The 15110-nt window shown below is 33.4% G+C and overlaps 1 protein-coding gene across 23 annotated transcripts in view; it reads left to right on the forward strand.

The window, feature by feature from the left end:
• Positions 1-15110, forward strand: part of rims2b (regulating synaptic membrane exocytosis 2b) — a 247215-nt gene that overhangs the window by 134387 nt on the left and 97718 nt on the right. For all 23 annotated transcript variants that reach the window (XM_073821676.1, XM_073821684.1, XM_073821685.1 and 20 more), the window contains 5 exons: positions 5447-5566; positions 6769-6868; positions 9150-9273; positions 11754-11800; positions 11884-11993. In XM_073821676.1, the coding sequence (XP_073677777.1) occupies positions 5447-5566; positions 6769-6868; positions 9150-9273; positions 11754-11800; positions 11884-11993 (501 nt within the window). The remainder of the gene's footprint in view (positions 1-5446; positions 5567-6768; positions 6869-9149; positions 9274-11753; positions 11801-11883; positions 11994-15110) is intronic.

The following is a 15110-nucleotide window of genomic DNA, read 5'->3' on the forward strand; positions in this document are numbered from 1 at the left end:
GATCAATAAGAGGCGCGCACTAATGCAGCAAACATGACGACAGTGTGGAAGCATTTAAAACTGTCTGAGAAAGACACAAAAATCATTACAAGCACCGACAGCGAGAGACTGTTTAATATCGCATCGCATTTCTTCCATGAGAAGAGAAAGGGGTGGTTGTTGCTGGTTACTGTATGATGACTGAAATTGCGAAATGGCCTTAAACTATTAGTAAATAAACTACAGAACGTTATGTTGCCTAATACACGCACAAAATGTGTTTATTCTGTCAGCACTGCACAAGCTCCTTAGACAGGGTTCAAAGTCCAAAGCGTGAGGGAAATCTGCGTGATGAGAATCATTCATAAATCTGCTGCTGTCAGCAAAAAGTAGTACTGAGGTCTTCTTGCAGGTTTCCGCCAAAATAAAAGTCAACATTCATAAATGTTAGTATTGTAATTTTAATGTTGCTCAGTATAAAAAAAGTAAGAAAAAATGATAACAATCATTACAAAAGTTCTATTAATATATATTTTTTTAATAACATTCTCCTTTGCTCAGCAAGGCTGCATTTTTTTTTTTTTTGTAACTGATTCAAGAAGGGGGTCTTAAAAATGGCAAACGAATATTATTTTAAAAATATTAAAGTAAATTGTGCTTTGTTGGTAGGCTACAGCGTCTACTAGAATGTTAAAAATGTTTAGTTTTAAATAAATATTTTTAAATTGTTGTTTTGCAGTTGATTTTTTCTTTGAAAAGCAAGACAAAACTGTAAAAAGCAAATATTGTCTATTTAACATATGCAATATGCAAAAAAAAAAAAAAAAAAAAAACGTCGTTAGGTAATTGGCATCCGGTGCATTCCTTGTAAAATACTACATAAACATACACCTGTGACCTCATTACATCAGTATTACTGTACAACTCACGTAAAAACCCCTCTCAGCTGTTCTAAAATCACTGTAAACCACTGCTTCTTGAAGGTTATAGCTTTTATCTACTAATATGTGCCCTGTCAGAACATTGTTGTGATCCACCAGTTGAGAACCGCTGATCTAGTTCACTGCTGTGAGTTTTGTTCAGGATTATGTGCTTGATATCACCCATGTCCTGACTATTGTGTCGCACAAACCGAACCCTATATGGTCAGAAATTCTGATGAAGACACTAAAATTCTTGCTGTAAGTGAATGCCCAGATCCTGGCATCATTTCCTCACACTCATGTCGTTCCAGACCTGTAGGAGTTTCTTTCCTCTGTTGAACACAACAGGAGATGCACTGTCTAGAGAGCTCTGATTCATAACGGGGACTGGAGCTGTCAAGCTCCAACAATGGCAAAACCATGTAGCAAAAAGCAGTCTATACAATTCATGTTCTGTGTTCCAAATTTTCTGAAGCCATACAATAGCTCTGAGTGAGGAACAGACTCTGCTGTGTTAAAGGGATAGCTCACAGAAAGTGAAAGTTTGCTGTTAATTTACTTTGGGGGCAGCCGTGGCCTAATGGTTAGAGAGTCGGACTTGTAACCCAAAGGTTGCAGGTTCGAGTCTCAGGTCCGGCAGGGATTGTAGGTGTGAATGTACAGCACTCTCTCCACCCTCAATACCACGACTGAGGTGAGTCCCTTGAGCAAGGCACCGAACTGGCTGCCCACTGCTCCGGGTGTGTGTGTGTGTGTGTGTGTGTTCACTACTGTGTGTGTGCACTTGGATGGGTTAAATGCAGAGCACAAATTCCTAGTATGGGTCACCATACTTGGCCTCACTTCACCTCCTTCCTTTCCTTACCCTCAGGCCATCAAAGATCCAGCTGACTTTCTTCCTCAGTAGAACACTAATATTTTAAGCTGAAAACTTAAAAATGGTCCTTGGTTCATAAAATGGGAGCCAATGGCTACTATCATTTTGAGAGTCCATAAACAAACATACACTCTTAAAAATAAAGGTAGAAAGAACCTTTAAAAGAACCTTTAACATCTAAATAAACGTTCTGTATCGCAAATGGTTCTTTGTGGCAAAAGAAGGTTCTGTAGATTATAAAAACATAAGAAAGAGATGGTTCCTTAAGGAACCTTTGACTGAATGGTTCTTTGTGGAACCAAAAATGGTTCTTTTATGGCATCGCTGTGAAGAACCTTTTTAAAGCACCTTTATTTTTAAGAATGCACAGTCTTAAAAATAAAGGTTCTTTATTGGCATCAATGGTTCTATGATGAACCTTGATAATCCATGGAACCTTTCAAATCCAGAAAAGGTTCTTTATAATGGAAAAAGGTTCTTTAGATTTTTCAAAATGGTTATTTTAGGAACTGTTAGCTAAAAGGTTCATTGGGGATCCAAAAATGGTTCGTCTATGGCATCATTTCAAAAAAAACTTTATTTTTAAAAGTGTAGGCAACAAAAAAATAATACCCATGATTCCTGATTGAGACTTTCTGAAGAAACTGAACATTATTTGCAACATTACTTTTAATCCATAGCCTAAGGCAAATTGGGAAGTTCATGGACCACGGTTTTAGCTAAAAATCTTCTTAACTGTTCTACTGACGAAACTTATCTACGTCTTGGACGGCCTTAGGATGAGTAAATTCTTGTGTGAGCTGTCCCTTTAATACGAAGAATTTGTATTGAATTTACACAGGTGTTTTATCCATATTTGGAAATATGCTTTGCATACTGTTATGTTTTACGGTTAAAGAAATTGTCTGTAAAGTTAACAAAACATACAGTTTTTTTTTTTTTTTTTTTTTTTTTTTGCCTGGGCATTATTTATTTTGTTTTAGACATTTTTTCTCCTACAGTGCAAACAAAAAGTTATTAGCTGATTATTTTTTCCCTTTCCCGCAGCTCTTAAATCTCATTCAATTCAAATATGGTGACAAGACAATAAAAAAAACAATAATATTATACATAATTGACATCACATTTGGCACATCATGTCTTGATGCACTATATGTATCGCTTTATATAGTATAGTATATAAGTACATTTTCAGGCTTTTCTTTATATTGGTTTATGACATGAGAGTGAGAAAATGATGAACGGATTTTTAATTTAGTTTGAATTTTTCTTTTATATATTGTAAATGTTATGGTGTTTGTTGTTTTATAAATGCATAATGAGAAGATAAAAAACCTTTTAAAGTCAACATGAAATCAAAACAGACCCTATGTACTTACTTGTGTGTTCCTGGTCTTTTTGGGGATTAATTCATCTGTGCATGTTAATTTAAAAAAATATTTGTATTCATAATTTTTAATCAATTTCAACTTTTTGTTTTCATCTGACATTACAAATCACTCTAAACAATTAGCTGTTTATTTGTGTTTATCACACGGGTGTGCTTTAATGTTTAATCAGGAAGTTTGCTTTTAAATGCTTTTATTTTGTACAAAATTACAAAAAGTCACACTTGTGGTGTTCCCGGGTCAAAAATGACCGGACTCCAAACAATTGCTTATAAATCTCTCATTATGCTTATGCCATTTTTGACAAGTGTGACTTTGTGCAATTTTGTACAAAATAAAAGCATTTAAAAGCAAACTTCCTGATCAAACATTAAAGCTAAACAATGCAATTTTTTTTTATCACATATTGTGAAAATGATGAAAAAATGATAAAAATGTGGTGCCTACTTCTCAGATAAATGAGGCTTACGATTACTCAGATGCAAATAGAAACACAAAACCAGTACTAAATGAAAGAAAACAAGTTGACAAAAAGATTGAATCCAATAATTGGTGATAATCTAGCATAATGAGAGATTTTTATAAGCATTTGTTTGGAGTCGGGTCATTTTTGACCGGTAAAACCACAAGTGTGACTTTTTGCAATTTTGTACAAAATAAAAGCGTTTAAAAGCAAACTAGTGTGATAAACTGTATTTTTTTTTTCATATTGTGAAAATTATTCATAAAAAGTTTTTTCACGCAAAAAACGTGGTACCTACTCTCAGATAAATGAGGCCTATGATTAATCAGATGCAAATAGAAACACAAAACCAGTCCTAAATAAATATTAAAGCACACTAGTGTGAGAAACAGTGCACATTTTTAGAATTTTTTCTTTAATATTGTGAAAATTATTTATATATATATATTCGAGGTACCTATTCTCAGATAATTGAGGTCTACGATTACTAAGATTCAAATAGAAACACAAAACCAGTCCTAAATGAAAGAAAACATGTTGACAAAATGAATGAATGCAATATTTGGTGATAATATAGCATAATGAGAGATTTATAAGCAATTGTTTGGAGTCCGGTCATTTTTGACCGGGAACACCACAAGTGTGTCTTTGTGCAATTTTGTACAAAATAAAAGCATTTAAAAGCAAACTTCCTGATTAAACATTAAGGCACACTAGTGTGAGAAACAGTTCAATGTATTTTTTTTTATTTTATTAATGTTAAATATTGTGAAAATTATTCATAAAAATGAATGAATCCAATATTTGGTGATAATATAGCATAATGAAAGATTTATAAGCAATTGTTTGGAGTCCGGTCATTTTTGACCGGGAACACCACAAGTGTGTCTTTGTGCAATTTTGTACAAAATAAAAGCATTTAAAAGCAAACTTCCTGATTAAACATTAAATCACACAAGTGTGATAAACAGTGCAAATTTTTTGAATTTTTGGTTTAATATTGTGAAAATTATTCATAAAAAAAAAAAAATTCACTCAAAAAATGAGGTACTTACTCTCAGATAAATGAGGCCTACGATTACTCAGATGCAAAAAGAAAGACAAAACCAGTCCTTAATAAAAGAAAACAAGTTGACAAAAAGAATGAATCCAATACTTGGTGATAGTATAGCATAATGAGAGATTTATAAGCAACTGTTTGGAGTCCGGTCACAAGTGTGATTAGGTAAAATAAAACCCACAAAAAATTATGACTTTTTTTTTTTTTTTAATGAGAAGTACTTATACCCTGTGTGAACAAAGTATGATAACTTTAACTAGTATTTTCAAGAAAAATAAAATCTTTTCCAGGTTATTTTGACCCGAGCATAACCAGAGAGTTAATGTGCTTTATAAGTACTAATAAACAGACAGGATGCTAGTAATACTGTATGTATACTAATAAGCAACTAGTTAATAGTGAATACTAAATAGTAATCCCTACTCTGAAGTGCCATCTTCTCTTACTAACTTTATAACACAAACTTGTCATGGCTCAATCAATTCCCAATGGATAAAATCAAAACCCCATCCTACATTTTTTTAATAAACATACCGTGTCACTCACTACAAAGTAAAAGGGGTTGTGAATGGGTTTCATGTTGACTATTTTAAGTGATGCACGCATTGGTTCGGCTTGTGTCTTCCCAACAAACTAAGAGTTGACCTTCTCTTTTATTTTCCTGAGCCTGTGCATGAGTGTTTGTAATGTATGTCTGTGTGTGTGTGTGGATGCTCGTATAAAAACCAGAGGTGTATTGTCACTTTGACCCTGTAGCACCCGGTGACATGGCAGCCATCCAAAGATGGAGAGCGCCTAATAGGGCGGATAGTGCTAAACAAGCGGATGAAAGATGGCACGGTGCCCAGAGACACGGGGGCATTGCTGGGCCTCAAGGTAAGTGATGCCCAAACACTGGCAGAGTTCACTCAATCAAAGCCACGCTAATGATACTAGATCATTAAAGAAGCAGCAAACACTGGATCATCTCATACGAAATGCACAGTTTTCTATCCACAGTGTTCTCTTGAACTTTGAGCTTATACCTGGCTTGAGTTTTTGTATTATAAATTTACACTTAAAACATTACCCATTCACACAAAGGCACTATTTGTGCTGTCGTGCTTTAGTTCCTGAGAGTTTGCCCACTCGCTGTCTTCCAGCCATTATCAGAGTACATTTCTGTGAATAAAGAGCTGTTTTTTCTGTTCTTCATTTTGTGGGTGCGTTTGATTTACGTAATGCTTTTAATGGGGTGTTAAAGGAGTAGTTCACTTTCGGAACAAAAACGTACAGATAATGTACTCACCCCCTTGTCATCCAAGATGTTCATGTCTTCAGTCGTAAGGAAATTATGTTTTTTGACTAAAACATTTCAGGATTTCTCTCCATATAATGGACTTCTATGGTGCCCCCGAGTTTGAACTTCCAAAAGGCAGCTTCAAAGGGCTCGAAACGATCACAGACTAGGACAGAAGGGTCTTATCTAGCAAAACGATGGGTTATTTTCTATTAAAAAAACTATTTATATACTTTTTAACCTCGAATGCTCGTCTTGTCTAGCTCGGCAAGACGAGCGTTTGAGATTAAAAAGTATATAAGTTGTTAATGTTTTTATAAAATAACCGATCGTTTCGCTAGATAAGACCCTTCTTTCCTCTTGCTCTTTGAAGCTGCATTTTGGAAGTTCAAACTCGGGGGCACCATAGAAGTCCATTATATGGAGAGAATTCCTGAAATGTTTTCCTCAAAAAATATAATTTCTTTATGACTGAAGAAAGAAAGACATGAACATCTTGGATGACAAGGGGGTGAGTACATTATCTGTACATTTTTGTTCTGAAAGTGAACTACTCTTTTAAAACAATGCAGGAAACGCATGCAGATACTGTAAATGACGCTATCAGCAATGCCTGTTCACTTTCTCCATAGTATTAGCACATATCGTATTGATGTAGATCTTCATCATATCTCAATAGAACAGGTCAAACTCTCAGCATTTAGATTTCACATAAATAATCACCTTTCAGGCCCTTTGTGCTGAAAAATTTGTAATGTCATGTAAAAGATATTAATAATAATATTTGTCTGTATTGCAGGTGGTGGGAGGGAAGATGACAGAGTCTGGCAGACTTTGTGCTTTCATTACGAAGGTGAAGAGAGGAAGTCTAGCGGACACTGTCGGCCATCTCCGACCAGGTAAACACATCTGTTCAGATTTAACGATTAAACACATTTCTTTTAGCTTACTTTAGACTGTGGAAGGCGTAAAAGCATTTGCTCTGAAACCATGTGAAATCAGAGCTGCTGATTTTACAATCCTCAGAAATTATGGGATTCTTAAAGGAGAAATTCACTTCCAGAACAAAGATTTACAAATAATGTACTCACCAGCTTGTCATCCAAGGTGTTCGTGTCTTTCTTTCTTCAGTCGTAAAGAAATTGATTTTTTTTTTTTTTTGAGGAAAACATTTTAGATTTTTCTCCATATAGTGTACTTCTATGGTGCCCCGAGTTTGAACTTCCAAAATGCAGTTTAAAGGCAGCTTCAAATGATCCCAAATGTGTCTGTAAACGATCCAAGCTGAGGAAGAATGGTCTTATCTAGCAAAACAATCAGTTAGTTTAAAAAAAACTATTTACATACTGGGAGATGGGAGATTTTTTTGACATACCCTAACTGTTTTGAACCAGAAATGCACAGACTATGAATGCACAAAGCGGAGAGAGAGACAAGACAAGCATTTGAGGTTAAAAAGTATATAAATTTTAATTAAAAAAAAAAACATTCTTTTTACTAAATATGACCCTTCTTCCTCGGGTGCGATCCTTTACAGTTATTGTTGGAAGCTGCATTTAACCCTTAAATGCTTACCTTTAGTGACCTGGAACGTCATTCACTACCCTTTCCCACCTTTATTTTTTTCCAAGTTTGACATCAACATTCTTAGTATTCCTCAATCTGTTCATTATAAACAATATAATAAGAAAAAATGTCTGTTTTCTGGTTATTTTTTGTAAAAAGTGTATAGGGTCACTAGAGACCGAGGTGTGTAATAGTGTAAGTATATTTTTTGTGCGCAAAAATATGTAAATATCTGATGTATAAATACGTGCAGTTCACCTTTATTCCTATGCTGTTTGATGGACAAGAATGACGTGATGTTTCACTCATAACTATCGCAGGCATAAAACAAAAGAATATCATCAGCAAAAATTGAACTGGTTTGAATGGCTTTACTGCAGAGCAATTACTGTACGCAATAATATATAAATGTCACTGTTATTTGATGGTGGATGTGGTTAATAAGCTGCCAGCGATCAAAATATTGACTTTGAAGTCATTGAAAATGATAGTTTTGAGAATATGTTTGAGATCGCGAATATGAGCCAGATGCCGAATGTACTATGGAAGTGCTTATGCTTTATTTTATTCTTCTGTAATTGTTCCTAAAATATCAAGAGAGTTTTTTGCTATTGCAGAAGTTAGAGATCCATCAGTGCTGGATATATACTGTAGGTCCGGGTCGCCAAAGCCCTGCATATGTAATAATGATTGGCGAAACATTCATGCATTTAAGGGTAAACTGCATTTTGGACGTTTAAACTCGGGGCACCATAGAAGTCCACCATATGGAGAAAAATCCTGAAATGTTTTCCTCAAAAAAAAAAAAAAAAAAAGAAATTCTGGATAAAAGTGTCTGCCAAATGTAAATTAATTACTTAAGATGTTTTTATCAACTTTTTGAAGATTGAACATTTTGGTTTCGTTGCCATTTAGTAAAAGGACCTAAATCGTAGAGACTACTTTTCGTCATATGGATTACTTTTACGGAATCTTTATGAACTTTTTAAAGCTTTGAGGTTTTGGTGGAATGAACTTTCAGTTGAGGAATAGGAATCACTTGGGTTTAATTCAAGATATCTTCATTTCTGTTTTAGTTAAACCACTTGATTCATACTGATTATCTTTACAATGTCTTTTTTTAAAACACTGAAAATTGAAAGTTTGGGTGGAATGGACTTTCATTGGAGAGGCAGAAATCAGAAAGGTTTAGTTAAAAATATCTTCATTTGGTTTGGATATGATCAGAAAGTCAAGGCAACTTATGTTTTTACATTAACTCAACTTAAAATATGAAAATTGCTTGCAAATCAAAATGACTTCTACGACTAAGTCGATTGTACTTAAAAATGTAAGTTGAAATAGGTGGAATTTTTTTTACAGTTTTTTTTTTTTTTTGGTTTTTGAAACCTCAACGTTTTGGTTACAAGAACTTTTAGTGGAGAGACAGAAATCTCTCAGGTTTCATTAAAAATAAATTAATTTGTCTTTCAAAGATGAACGAGAGTCTTGTGGGTTTGGAATGACTTAAGATCAAGTGACAGAATTTTAATTTTTGGATGAACTATCCCTTTAACTTGCATTGGTTAGCTCATGTTTCATGTTGTATTGATGTGCCTTTGTGTCGGTTCTCAGGTGATCAGGTCCTGGAGTGGAACGGGAGGGTCTTACAAGGAGCCACATTCAAGGAAGTTTACAATATCATTCTAGAATCCAAGCCAGAGCCGCAGGTGGAGCTGGTGGTCTCACGGCCCATCGGGTGAGTGAAGCGGCTGATGGATCATTACAATACTCAGCATGTCAGTTCAGGGACACAGAGCACATTTTATTTGACAGTAGAGGTTTATGAAGAAGGATAGCCTGTGGGAGCTCAACATATGAATGCTTATATTCATAGAAACATGCTCACTGCTTGAAATGAAAGAAAAATCCTGCTTCAGGTCTGTGCCTTGTTCCTTTTAAAACACTAGACACTTTTTCTGTTAAATCGTTAAAAGTCTAGCAGCAATACGACTGGATGCTCAGGTTAACCTTGAAGAGCTGGGCAATATATCAGTGATATCAGTGTTTGATATTATTCTGACCTAGCGTTGTGAGTATTTCAATCTTTTTATTTGGCAATTATATGCTTTTTGTGTCTTTAATGTTATCTCTAATTGCAAACAGGTTTTGGAAGTTTGATTAATTTTTGATTCAATTAATCATTTAGGGATTGCTCATCATCACTCAAAATGCATTAAAATGTTTTAGTAAAAATGTACACTATGTACAGTACACTACCAGTCAAAAGTTATTTAAAAGTTTTTTTTATTCTTTATTCATTTGAATGAAAATACAGTAAAAGCAGCAATATTGTGAAATATTATTACAATTTGAATTTACTGTTTTCATTGTAAATATATTGTAAAATATTATTTATTTCTATGAAAGCTCCAGTCTTCAGTGTCACATGATCCTCCAGAAATCGTTCTAATATGCTGATCAAGAATTTCTAATAGATTTCTTATTAAATAGAAATGTTGAAAAAAACATCACAGAAACTGATGTGCACATAAGAGACTTCATTCAAAAACATAAAAAAAAATATTCCAAACTTCTGACCGATGTATGTAAATATTGCTATATACATTGGTGTATATAAATAAAAGTTATTAAATATAATTCTTTCATAAGTTAATTAATAGAAAAACAGATGCAGATGCCTTAATTTTTTAAAATTACATTTACTGTATTTTACATCTTGATATTATAATTTTGAATCTTTCTGACAACAGTGGCTGTTTCTCATTTCAGAAAATATAAATAAATAAAAGTATATAAATCATCAGGACAAACCAGATTTATATTTAAATTCATTGAAGCCTAATATTTTAGCTATAGTATATTACCCAGCCAAAATGTGATCTTTTATATTTATACATTACCAGCATGTATTGACAGGTTTACTACTAATTATGACAATATAGTTCATATGGAAATACATACAGTTGGTCAAATGTTTACATACACCTTGCAGAATCCAAAAGAGAAGGGATCATACAAAATACATGAATCATACAATACCTGAATAAGATATTTCACATAAAAGATGTTTACATATAGTCCACAAGAAAAAATAATAGTTGAATTTATAAAAATTACCCCGTTCAAAAGTTTACATTCCCTTGATTCTTAATACTGGATTGTTACCTGAATGATCCACAGCTGTGTTTTTTTAGTTTAGTGATAGTTGTTCTTGAGTCCCTGAACAGTTAAACTGCCTGCTGTTCTTCAGAAAAATCCTTCAGGTCCCACAAAGTTCTTTGGTTTTTCAGCATTTTGTGTATTTAATTAAAAAAATTTCCAACAATGACTATGATTTTGAGATCCATCTTTTCACACTGAGGACAACTGAGGGACTCATATGCAACTATTACAGAAGGTTCAAATACTCAGTAATGCTCCAGAACGAAAAACCCATGCTTTAAGAGCCAGGGGTGTAAACTTTTGAACACAATGAAGTTTTTTTTTTTTTTTTTTTTTTTGCCTAAATATATTTTTTTCATTTAGTACTGGCCTTCAGAAGCTACAGAACATACTTACATGTTCCCCAGAAGACAATATAAGTTACATTTAGCCTGACCTTCAAATTCAAAAAGTTTTCACCCCCAGCTCTTAATGCATTGTTTTTCCTTCTGGAGCATCAGTGAGTGTTTGAACCTTCTGTAATAGTTGTATATGAGTACCTCAGTTGTCCTCAGTGTGAAAAGATGGATCTCAAAATCATTCAGTCATTTTTGGAAAGGGTTTCAAATACACAAAATGCTGAAAAACTAAAGAATTTGTGGGACCTGAAGGATTTTTCTGAAGAGCAGCAGGCAGTTTAACCGTGAAGGACAAACAAGGGACTCATGAACAACTATCACTGAACAAAAAATAAATAAAACACAGCTGTGGATCATTCAGGTAACAACACAGTATTAAGAAGCAAGTGTGTGTAAACTATTGAACAAGGTTTTTATAAATTCAACTATTATTTTCCTTTGTGTACAATATGTGAACATATTTTATGTTATTTAGGTCAGTACTAAATAAAAAATAACATGCATTTTGTATGATTCCTGTTATTTTGGTAAAATATATTTGCAGATTTTGCAAACGTAAATTTTTGACCTCGACTGTATACGCACATACAGTATATTACATTTGTGCAACATATGATTAAGATGCTCTGAAATGCTCTTCACTCTTTTCTTGCAGGGATGTCCCTAGAATACCAGAGAGCACACATGGACAACTTGAATCTAGTAAGTTTTACTAGTTTTGGTGTGTAGAACATACCAATACTTTTTGCCAATATTTGCTTAAATGTTCTTCACTTGTTTTTCAGGTTCAAGTTCCTTTGAATCACAAAAAATGGGTCCCTCCATCTCTGTCACATCCCCCATGAGTCCCGGCATGCTCCGGGACAACCCTCAGTATCTGACCGGACAGCTCTCAGTGAGTACCATTGTCTGCACATGTGTTTGATCTCTGAACTTCTTGTGCTTTTCTTTGGCCGCTTGACTGATGAAATGGTGCCAGCTTTGAGGTTTAGCGATTATTTCACCGTGTCGTCAGGGAGTTTGCCTGCGCTCACTGTTCATTCACACAGATACTGACTCAGATCAAAAGGCCAAGAGGTTATAGTAGATAAAACGATAGAAGGTCTTAAAAGAGCTTGTGCAGATTTGACAAATGGACTTTGGAGGTTATCATTTATACTAATGTTCAAAAATTTGGGGTCAGTCATTTTTTTTTTTTTTTTAAGAAATGTATACTTTTATTGAGAAAGGATGCATTAAATTGATCAAAAGTGACAGTAAAGACATTTAAAATAATACAATGCGTTCTATTCAACAACAACAACAAATACTGTTTATTGAGCAGCAAAGCAGCATATTAGAATGAATTCTGACTGGAGTAATGATGCTGGAAATTCAGTTTTGCATCACAGAAAAAAAAAAACATTTTAACATAAATTCACATAGAAAGCACTTATGTTAAATTATAATAATATTTCACAATTTTACTGTATTTTTGATCGAAGAAATGCAGCCTTAATGTATAGAATCATATGGACACCAAACCTTTTAACAGTAATGTGTTTAGAAGCATTAATGGTCCTCCAGTTTGACAAAATTATTTTTACAACAGTGTATCTTATTTAGTATTTTTGTCTTGTTTCTAGTCAAAATGTCTAAAAATTCTTAAATTAAGATGCATTTAATAGATAAGCAAAATTGCATAAGATATTTAGTCTTATTTTAAGCAAAATGCACTTAATTTAGAACCAAGTAAAATTATCTGCCAGTAGGGTAAGTAAAATGTTCTTAAAACAAGAGTATTTTACTTTCCCCACTGGAAGATAATTTTACTTCTTTTAAGCAAAATGCACTTAATTTAGTTTTTTTCCCCTGGAAACAAAACTAAACATCTTGCGTTATTTTTATTTTCTAGTAAATGCATCTTAATTCAAAAATCTTTAGATATTTAGACTAGAATCAAGACAAAAATACTAAGTAAGATAAGCCTTTTTTTGCAGTGTAAAAGTAGAAATATTTGATGTGGTCTCACAATAAGTATAAAACAATATTAAAACATGCCATTAAGTATAGTTTTAAATGGAGTGCAGCATTCACACTGCAAAAGAGAATTAATAAACATCTACTTTCCACATAAATATTGCACATTTTATTAATTGTAGGAGTTAAAACACTCCCTCATCCTAATTTGCAAGCATAACATTGCTCATTTACTTGCTGGTGGTGCCCTAATGAACAAAAAGATTGCGTAATTAGAAATGTATATTGTAAGTCACTCATTATGTACAGATAATGTACTCATCCCCTTGTCATCCAAGATGTTCATGTCTTTCTTTCTTCAGTCGTAAAGAAATTGTTTTTTAAAGGAAAGCATTTCAGGATTTGTCTCCATATAATGGACTTCTATGGTGCCCGAGTTTGAACTTCCAAAATGCAGTTTAAACGCAGCTTTAAAAGGGCTCCAAATGATCCCAGACATGGAAGAAGGGTCTTATCTAGCAAAACGATTAGTTATTTTCATTCAAAAATACAGTTTAAATGCTTTTTAACCTCAAACGCTCATCTTGCCTAGCTCTGCGTGAACTCTGTGTATTCTGGGTCGAAACAGTTAGGGTATATCATAAAACTCCCATCGTATTTTTTCCCTTTACTTCAAAAATCATTAAAAAAATCATCCGACATCGGTGCAGAAGTACCGACCCAGTCTTTGCAAAGTGAACATGCAAAGAAGATCAAACGGCCTTTACAAAAAAAGGTAAAACAGTGATGTAGGATGATTTTGAAGTTGAGGGAGAGCATAAGATGGTAGTTTTTCAACATACCCTATCTGTCTTGAACTGGGGGAAAAAACAGAGTTCAGCGAGAGCAAGACGAGCGTTTGACATTATAAACTATATAAATTGTATTTTTTTAATGAAAATAACCGATCGTTTCACTAAAAAACGATAAAACCCTTCTTCCTTGCTTTGATCATTTATAACCACATTTTGGATCGTTTGAAGCCGCATTTAAACTGCATTTTGGAAGTTCAAACTCGGGGGCACCATAGAAGTCCACTATATGGAGAAAAATCCTGAAACGTCTTCCTCAAAAAGCTTAATTTCTTCATGACTGAAGAAAGAAAGACATGAATATCTTGAATGACAAGGAGGTGAGTACATTATCCGTACATTTTTGTTCTGGTAGTGAACTTCTCCTTTAAGGCGAAACACTGCAGGTAAATAGGGTAAAAGATTAACTAATAGTTATCAATTTACTTACCCAGTTGATTGATAACTTTGATAAGTGCAAACATTTTTTGTATTACACTTTGTTTTAAATGTTAGGTTTTAATGTGCAAATGAGGCATTATTTAATGAAATATGCGCTAATTTTCATACATTTCTAGTACAAAAATCTAAACACTGGATGAAGTCCAGTGAATTTGAAGTTTGAAGTTTCAAAATTCTTGTTTAATTTTTGTGGATATAAAAAGTTTTTACAGAGGGAATTTTGGGTATCTCATTTTGTCACTCCATAATTCAGAAAAAAGTTTCAAAAGACAGAAAGCAATGTATTTTTTTAACATTTTGGGGGGAATAAAATATTTAAAATCAAGCAAATTATACATGAACAAATCGCTCTGTAAAAACCTTCAGAAAATAGAATATAGGTCTAAAAATGTAAAGTTTGGTGTGTGTCAGTGCTACTGAAGAGGTGATTTATGGCTCAGTGCATAAGAAAAAACTCTACTCTAAAAAATATGCATTGTAATTGAAATCTATTGACACAAATAGATCAAGTGCTATAAAAGAGACACTTAATGGTGTTTTTTTGGGATGTTTTCCTTTCACTAGTCTGAAAAAACACTTTATGAAACACCAAAAAGCATTGCAGTGGGATCTAAAGTATGGCCATGCAGAATAAGGCATTAATATTAGTGAAATTAGTACAATTAATAGTGGAATACTAAACAAACATTAGAATATAATTTGAACAGATTTTATATTAAAAAAAAGTTAAATGAGCAAAATATAAGATATACAAAAATATA

This window comes from Garra rufa, chromosome 17 (assembly GCF_049309525.1).
Source record: "Garra rufa chromosome 17, GarRuf1.0, whole genome shotgun sequence".
Taxonomy (NCBI): Eukaryota; Metazoa; Chordata; class Actinopteri; order Cypriniformes; family Cyprinidae; genus Garra; species Garra rufa.